The sequence below is a fragment of the Anastrepha obliqua genome, chromosome 2, assembly GCF_027943255.1.
Source record: "Anastrepha obliqua isolate idAnaObli1 chromosome 2, idAnaObli1_1.0, whole genome shotgun sequence".
Lineage (NCBI taxonomy): Eukaryota > Metazoa > Arthropoda > Insecta > Diptera > Tephritidae > Anastrepha > Anastrepha obliqua.
Window position 1 is genome coordinate 88,344,136 of NC_072893.1, and position 9,546 is coordinate 88,353,681.

The 9,546-nt window shown below is 37.1% G+C and overlaps 1 protein-coding gene across 2 annotated transcripts in view; it reads left to right on the forward strand.

The window, feature by feature from the left end:
- LOC129237544 (plastin-3) overlaps positions 1 to 9,292 on the forward strand; it is a 61,884-nt gene extending 52,592 nt beyond the window's left edge. For both annotated transcript variants that reach the window (XM_054872358.1, XM_054872357.1), the window contains exons 2-5: positions 6,492 to 7,602; positions 7,805 to 8,083; positions 8,165 to 8,418; positions 8,481 to 9,292. In XM_054872358.1, coding sequence (XP_054728333.1) covers positions 6,492 to 7,602; positions 7,805 to 8,083; positions 8,165 to 8,418; positions 8,481 to 8,753 — 1,917 coding nt within the window. In that variant the 3' untranslated portion in view covers positions 8,754 to 9,292. The remainder of the gene's footprint in view (positions 1 to 6,491; positions 7,603 to 7,804; positions 8,084 to 8,164; positions 8,419 to 8,480) is intronic.
- The last annotated feature ends 254 nt before the right edge of the window (positions 9,293 to 9,546 follow it).

Here is a 9,546-nt window from a genome sequence, read left to right on the forward strand (position 1 = left end):
ACGCCAAAGCTACTGAAGAAATTTTGAGAAAATTAATAACTTGCAATCACTCATCGCCAAAAGCCTAACGATTGTCTCAAACAACATCAAAATTGGACTTTGATGAATTGTTGAAAAGTTAGTTTCCAAATTGATTTTCTTCTGGCTTCGATGGCACATAAGTGTCTCGTGCATAAGGGAAATCATCGTTGGAGTTTCACGTGTGGACATATCGTTAGACAAATTGGTAAACGTTGGACTCAGGTAACGCATTCTACTTATATATGAACTGATTGACATCCTTAAATACGTTTGTTTTAACGATATTTCTGAAAGAGCACTGCAAAATTTGAATAGTGCTGTATTCTTTTCTCGCAATAATGTTGTCATTATTCTGCTTTGCGTCAAGGCTCTCTATTTTTGTTTCCTTTCTTAAACTCTTGTACTCTGACCAGGCGAATGTGCGGCATTTTCTACGCTCTACAAAAAGTGAGAGTGAGTATTGTTCAGCTGACTTTAGTTTGGAATTTAGAGAGAATGTAGGTTCAAATCTCGGTGAAACACCAAATTGAAGAAACAGTTTTTTCTAATAGCGGTCGTCCCTCGGCAGGCAATGGCAAACCTCCGAGTGTATTCTTCATAAAAAATATCTACCGTTCGGAATCGGCTTTAAACTGTAGGCCCCTCCATTTGTGGAACAACATCAAGACGCACTCTACAAATAAGAGGAGGACTTCGGCCAAACATCCAAAAAGGGTGTACGCGCCAATTTTGCTGTATTAAGAAAAATATATATTAAGAAAATACTTATCAAAATAAAGGGTTTTTAAAAAAGAGGTGTTATTTTGATATTCAAAGAAAAATGCTATTTTTTAATATAAATTATCGGATGTTTATTTCATTATAAAGAGGAAGGTATGCCGTTAATAGTGGAAAATAACATCAGACAAATGACCACCACGACCACGCTTACAGGCAGGACAATATCCTTTTCATGAAATTTTCCATAATCGAATTGCAAAGTGGCTGCCCTATGTCCTCAATAGCCTCACGAATTCCATCTTTGAGGTTTTCAATCGACGCTGGGCTGTTGGCGTAGACCTTCTCTTTCACGTGGACCCAAATAAAAATGTCACAAGGTGTTAAATCACAAGATCTCGGTGGCCAATTGTGATCATCTCTTCGAGAGATAACACAGTCCGGAAACTTTTCCCGTAAAAGATCAATCGTTTCGTTGCTTGTGTGGAACGTAGCGTCGTCTTGTTCGTAGCGCCATCGTTAACAATCTCTCGATAGCGCAGTCCATTCACCTGTAACACCTGTTTTTAGAAAACCGTTTAGTAACAAAGAATATAGCAAAAACGGCATATTTTTATTAGTTACTAGTTTTTATGCCTTTTTGTGTATTAACTTTATTGCAAAGTATATGTCTATCGATATCGATATTTCAGTTCAGTAAGGTTTGGCAAGGCCGCCGTAGCCGAATGGGTTGGTGCGTGATTACCATTCAGAATTCACAGATAGAACGTTAGTTCGAATCTCGGTGAAACCAAAATTAATAAAAACATTTTTCTAATAGCGGTCGCCCCTCGGTCTTTAACAACATCAAGACGCACACCACAAATAGGAGGAGGAGCTGGCAAGTCATCGTGAATCGTTTCTATAAATTTGCCGTACAGCGGTCTTAAAAATCGGTATATTGAAGTATTCAAGTCACCGTTGACGCCATACGGCCAGATTTATTGGAAAAAGTAGTCAAAAATGGCACTGATCGACATATGCCGGATATAATATTCAAAAAATAAATGCCATGAAATTATCTACCAGATTATAATGAAAAAAAAATCATTCCAACAGTATTTCTGTTTTGAATTATCATCTTAAGTTCTCATGATCTTAAAAAACCACCCGATGTATACTACCTATTTATTAGTATACTATGTATATTGCAGTGTGCATGTGCCGTTTATGTGCGATTTCTCAAACCGTTGTCAATTTCATTTAAATTGTTTTATCTTATCGCTTTGCATGAAAAATTCATAATTATCTTGAATACCTCGATCTATAAATACCCATGACTGTGTTGCTTATGGTTCGTACTGCAAAAGTAGGTAATCAATATTATTTGAATTTTTTTCTCTTAAGTAGGTCCTATTGCATTTTTTAAATTAACAACAAATTTAGATATACTCATTACTCTGAGTTCAAAGTAGGACTAGATAAAATAAATATATTTTTTATTGACGATCATTGCAATGCTAATTCTCTTCACACTTCACTTATACTTCAATAAATCTGTTAAATCTTTTAATGGATAGAGAATGTAGCGGACCCAATCTCAATACATCTGACTCAAAAGTGCGCATTCTTAGTCTGGGGATTGCCGGTAGAAAACTGAGAAAGTGCTTTTTAGTTTCTGTAATCCTTCTCCTGACAGGAGCTGTCGATGATGTCCATCGCAACTGTACTTACATTGCTGGATAATATTGAATAAGATGCAATAGTGTTTCTCTGAGCCTTTAGGACTCTAGGCTGGCTGTAACTGTAATATTTGACCTGGATTGTAAAACCTAGTTCGTAAGAGAGCCTAATGTTTCTCTCCAGGTGATTTCCAGCACCAGTTTTTTTCGGTCCTGTATCCTTTTGTGAACAAATTTATGAACAGTTCTCATAATAAGCTTTGGTATACGGGTATCTCCATGTCTAGTAGGCAGACTGACGCTGTATTTTCCACTAAAACATTGTTTGTACCACACAGTCCGATGTATTGAAGTAACACTTAACTATTGCATTGCCAAAATGAAGACCTACTGCATGAGTAAAATGAAGGATTTTATCATGTAGTCTGAATCATGATAATTATTTATATTCTTAAAAAATACGAAATTATATTATTTACTTATATATTTAGTTGAAATATAATTATAAATAATCATATTAAAAACTCAAGGCAATTAGCAGCAGGGGCTATCGGACTTAGGTGAAGTAAAAAGGTCTGAGTGTTCTCCGCTAGATATCTTTAGTGAACCATATTTCACGATATAGATACTATTGGCTTCACATAATTAAGCCATTTTTTCTTTTTACAATATTTGCAATATTTTTAATAAAAATATAACAAAAACCTCATAAATGAAATGTCTAAACTTTGTATAAAATTCGGAAAACTTTTACAAATTTAAAAAAAGTTTCATCAAAATTGTCAACTTTTTAATCAGAATCTTAAGAAAACTTCTGGGTATGTAGTTTAGTTTTATAGTCCATTCAATTCTATGTTGTATAAAAAAGTGTTAGTTTTAAGTTGCTCGAAAATGGCGTTGATTTTTAACAATTTCTTTTACATGCGATGTTGAGAATTTTCTTCTATTTTTTTCATAAAAGACTTCCGAACATTTGCTTTATATGGACGAGAATTCTTAATTTGAGAATTCTTCTTATGTAATAAACTTTATTTTATAAAAAATTTGCGAAAACATTTTACATGAAAAATATCGCGAATATTATAACAAATAAAATGATTTAATTATGTGGCTACAAGTGTGCATAAGTACATACATTGCAACGGTTCATATTTTATGGCGATTTGAAGGTGATTCAACAAAAGTTAATTTAAAAAAAGCTGTTTGACAGTTTTTTGTGCATGTCAGGTCAACACAGTTTTGTGTTCAGGAGGTCAGTTGTATGAACGGTATGAGAAGGAGCCAAATCGATACAGTCTCCAATTCCACTGCCCCTAAGATGCAGGCGGCCAAAAAAAAAGTGTGTGCTCTTTACGGACCAAATGAAATATCGAAAAAAAAGGTCAATCATCGAAAATGTTATTAATATCTAGTAAATCTTTGCGTGAAACCAGTGTGGGAATACTTATTCCATTGCCTACGAGTTGAAGATTAGTAAGAAAACTATTTGGAACCATTTGCATCATAGTATCATTGTTGAAAGTTCGAAGAGTTCTCACAAACTTTTTGCTCGAATTAATTTTTTCTTAAGCAAAACTAATATAATTATTCGAATTATTTTTTTCTAGAGTATAATCCCTATCGACGGCCGCCGTAGCCGACTGGGTTGGTGCGTGATTACCATTCGGAATTCACAGAGAGGTCGTTGGTTCGAATCTCGGTGAAAGCTAAATTAATAAAAACATTTTTCTAATAGCGGCCGCCCCTCGGCAGGCAATGGCAAACCTCCGAGTGTATTTCTGTCATGAAAAAGCTCTTTATAAAAAATATCTGCCGTTTGGAGTCGGCTTGAAACTGTAGGTCCCTCCATTTGTGGAACAACATCAAGACGCACACCACAAACAGAAGGAGGAGCTCGGCCAAACACCTAACAGAAGTGTACGCGCCAATTATTTGTTTTTTTATTTATAATCCCTATCACAGAGAGTGATCACCACTGCTGGTCTTTTCATAGAACGGAACGGATTTTCATTTTCGAAATCAAAATTTTTTGATTATTTTCCAACAATAATAGAAAATGTATTTCAAATGACTGCAGACTGGAATAGAAAGAGTGCTGATAGTCGTAATATTAATTGCAAATTCAAAGGTGTGTTTTGCCGCGTAAAACAAATAACATAAACTTTGTGCGAATTCTGTTTTATTTAAATAAACGGGAATTAAGTATGTGCGTACATACATACGTGAGTGTGTGCAATTTTTCTTTATTTGAGAATTTTTTTCATTTTGTTTATGCGCGCATTTTGTGTTTACTTAAATTGGTGTGCCCGCCAGCCGTTTTCGCACATCTTGCGAGAGGTGTGAGTAAATACAGTGATTAATATAAGTATTCGAATACGAATTTTGTGGATAAACTATAGATAATTTAGTTGAGGTCAAGCTAAAAAAACAAAAACAATTTTTTTTCAAACTATTCCATAAATTCTCAACTAAAGCGAGGTCTGTAATTTGAGTTGAAGTTTCTTTTCTTTCTCCTTTCTTTTACATAACTGTAAACTAAACAAAGTTTAGTGAAGTTAGCAAAATCCTAGGGATCATCTTGATGAAATTGAGAATCTCCAAAATTCGTTTAAAAAATTGATTTAGTATCAACGGCTCACTAAACAGTTAAGCGGCAGTTTTTGCTCTTAAAGTTGCTGTGTACAACTCCAACTCTCTACACACATACATATACATAATTGGTGAAGATTCGCAGGCACCTTTAACGGTACATTTCGCACATACAGTCTATATTTTTTTAATTAAAACTATCCTTGGATATATTATAGCTTATTTTATTGTGTTTCCTTGGTTTTACTATATTGTAATTACTTACAAGGAAATGTGTCATCGAAAGCAAAAAAAAAACAAATTGGTTTAAATTTTTAACCCAACATTATCATATCTGGTTGAATACTTATTTTGACCATTGTACATCTGCACAGCCATACATTTGGCTAGGTGATTCATTCTTTGGTTAGCAGCAACTTTCGATGAGTGTGTGCAGTGGTGATGATGGTGAATGAATTGGAAGGTTGTTTGCAGTCCAACTTGAATTCCAACCACTAACATCGTTGCCCCTTGGCTGGCTTTTGCCCTTATTTGGTGTTTGCAGGCTTCCTTAAACAAAGTAAACAAATCATATTACTTAAGTTATAAATAAGTAAATGATTGACGCTTTGGTATGCCGGGAAAGCAATAAAAAAGTGGCACGTACATAGTGCCATACACACATACACAGTGGGCGGTGTGTACGGTATATGCGTACAGTGACAAGCAAGCGATTATTGCGCATTACAGAAAGCGTCTCTGTCGCTGTCGCCGTCGCCGTGAATGTCTTCGCTGCTGCTGAACTCACTGCCGTCGAAGCCGCGGCGCTGTTGTCATTATCAATCTTACCGGCTGGTAGCTTACACTGTTGTGTGTGGGTTGTACTATGAGCATCGCTGTGTGCAGCTTGGAGCTCTGAATGGCGACATAACTGGTTTTGCGCGCCGCAGATACGAGTCATGGCGATGCCAGCGTCGCACTGTGGTTTGTCTTCCTCCTATCTCCTTATCGTGGAAACACTGTGCGTCGACGACAACGACAACGACAACGACCACAACCGCAGTCGTAGTCACCGTCGCAGCCGCGGCGAATCCGCGTTGTATTGCTAATTGTATGTAAATTTTATTGGTGTAGTGTTTTTCTTTGGTTGCTGTTGTTGGAATTTTTATGTCGAATCGGTGATTTACTAGCTGCCGGGCTGACCTATGCACATAAATGTGTATGTTGGTATGTTTTGATTTGATTGCGCGCTGAAATCACCCACAACCAAAAAGTTAATCGAATGACTTCTCGCTGGCCCTGGCTGCGAGCGCGATTCGTCACAAATATTGAAATGGAATATATCGATGGCCAACGCATGACTCATGCACCTCAATTCGTTGTGTTTGTTTATGTTTTTTATCACTTCATTCTTTTTAACGTTTCCTTTGTGCCACTGATTTACTTAAGTTTACGGAAAAATATTGTTTTCACTTACTAATGAGTCGATATGCAATTTCCTTACTTTCTATTCTTATCTGACAGATTGACGCCAACAAAGATGGGTTTATCGACTTGAGCGAATTAAAGGAGGCATTGGATCAAGTTGGTTTCAAATTGCCTGGCTATCAGGTGCGCGAAATGATCGATGAGTTCCAGAATAAGCAACGCACATCACATCAGGGCAAACTCAATATCGAAGAATTCGAAAACCTCTGTCTTGATCTAAAATCCAAAGATGTGGCAAGCACTTTCAAGACGGTCGTATCGAAAAAGGAGAACCTCGAAACGTTGGGTGGCATGTCGAGCATATCCTCCGAGGGCACAACACATTCGGTTCGCCTCGAAGAGCAGCTTGCCTTCTCCGATTGGATCAATTCGAATTTAGGTTATGATCAAGATCTAAAACATCTGCTACCAATCGATTCGGAGGGCAAACACCTATACCAAGCGATCAAAGATGGCATCCTCCTTTGCAAGATTATCAATCACTCCTGCCCGGACACGATCGATGAGCGTGCCATTAACAAGAAGAATTTGACTGTGTATCGCGAGTTTGAGAACTTGACGCTGGCGCTCGTTTCTTCACAAGCGATTGGCTGCAATATTGTCAACATCGACGCACACGATCTGGCCAAAGGCAAACCACATTTGGTCTTGGGTTTGCTGTGGCAAATTATACGCATTGGTCTATTCAGTCACATTACACTCGACAGCTGTCCTGGCTTGGCTGGTCTGCTGTTCGACAATGAACGTTTGGAGGATTTGATGAAACTGTCGCCAGAAGCTATACTGCTGCGTTGGGTTAACCATCATTTGGAGCGTGCTGGCATTTCGCGTCGCTGCACCAACTTCCAATCAGATATTGTTGACTCTGAGATTTATTCCCATCTGCTGAAGCAGATTGCCGGTAATGATGCCGATGTCAATTTGGATGCGTTGCGTGAGTCTGATCTGACCTCGCGTGCGGAGATTATGTTGCAGCAAGCGGCCAAATTAAACTGTCGCAGCTTCTTGACACCGCAGGACGTTGTCAATGGGGTCTACAAGTTGAATTTGGCCTTCGTTGCGAACCTGTTCAACAACCATCCTGGACTGGACAGACCCGAACAAATCGATGGCCTGGAGTCGATCGAAGAGACGCGCGAGGAGAAAAGTAAGTAGGGTGAAATAAGTGAAAATTGAGAGTATAATTTGTGCAATTTTTAAAGGGATAAGGTAGAATAACTATATCCAGCTTCCAAGTATTGCATTGTTTTTCAATGAACTTTTAGTTTCGTAAAACTTATTTAACTTAGTTGAACTGAATTTAGAAATCAGTTATATAACCACTCCCTACTTTTCATTCCCACCCATAGCTTACAGAAATTGGATGAATTCCATGGGAGTTTCGCCACATATTAACTGGCTGTACTCGGATCTTGCTGATGGTTTGGTCATTTTCCAGCTGTTCGATATCATCAAGCCAGGTATTGTGAATTGGCAACGCGTGCACAAGCGTTTCACGCCCCTGCGTAAGTTCATGGAAAAATTGGAGAATTGCAATTATGCTGTGGACTTGGGTAAACAGCTGAAGTTTTCGTTGGTCGGAATTGCCGGACAGGATTTGAATGATGGGAATGCTACACTGACTCTGGGTGAGTACAGAAAAAAACAAAATTAAAAATGTTTCTAAATACTTATAATAATTTATATTTGCAAATTAATTTCATACACAGCTTTGATATGGCAACTGATGCGCGCCTATACCTTGTCAATTCTATCGCGTCTGGCCAACACAGGCAGCCCCATAATCGAGAAGGAAATTGTACAATGGGTCAATAGTAAATTGTCTGCCGCCGGCAAGACGTCCAGCTTGAAGAACTTCAACGACTCGGCCATTGCTGATGGCAAAATTGTAATCGATTTGATTGATTCCATCAAGGAGGGTAGCATAAACTATGACTTGGTGCGAACCGGCGGCACCGAAGAGGTTTGTAAATATAGAATTTTTACAATATCAGTTTCTAACAATTCAAAAAAATTTCTATACAGGACAATTTGGCCAATGCTAAATATGCAATTTCTATGGCGCGTAAGATAGGTGCACGCGTGTATGCTCTGCCCGAAGATATAACGGAAGTGAAACCCAAAATGGTGATGACAGTATTCGCCTGTATGATGGCGTTGGACTATATTCCCAACATGGATAGCGTGCCAAATCAGAATCAAGAACCCATAGCTGTTGTAAATGATGTTACCATCAACAACACAAATAGCCACAACAACACTAACAGTAACAACGTAAACAACACCAACAGTAACTAATGAACAACTATTGGCGGCCACAATTTCTATACATATACGTTAAATAGGAAGAGTAAAATTGTAAACATATACATATATATAACTTTATATAAAATAGGCATCAATAAGCACCAACCAATAATGCAGAATGAATATAAAGAATTAAGGGAGTTTTATTAATGAAAAGCGACTATTCTTCAGCAATAATAACAATGACCAATAATGGCTGGAACTACAAGTACATAAATATGTATGCATTAAGCAATATACATACTTGCATACAAACCTAAATACAAACTAAAATTAATAATTTCGTCTTGTAACACAAAACAAAAGTAATTTACAAATGTACGCTATGTATTGTAATTTATTAATTTATTACCTTTGACAAAAAGTGAGGAGAATTTTTTTATTAAGAAGATGCAAATGTCCGTGTGCAGCATGTCGCTACCAGCCAATTTGCGCTATGCAGAATACGATTATAAAGTGAAGCAAAATATATTATTGTATTATGACATAACGATAACCTTATTTTATAAATAAAGGTTTATTTTTACATACTTAGATGTTATTAATTTGGACATAATGATGAAAAGAAAACAAAAACAGAAACAGGTAAATGGTACGTTATTGTATGTCCTAAACGATATTATAAGCGTTTTTATTTTTATTTTATTAAATTATATTTATTTTACTTTTTTTTGACGGCGTGCAATTGGCACCTAGGAGGTAAACCCAATTCAAATATGAGGCAACCAAGCCTGCGAAACATTCTTATACAGGGTGGGCCATATAGTGTTTGCTTTTTGAACCA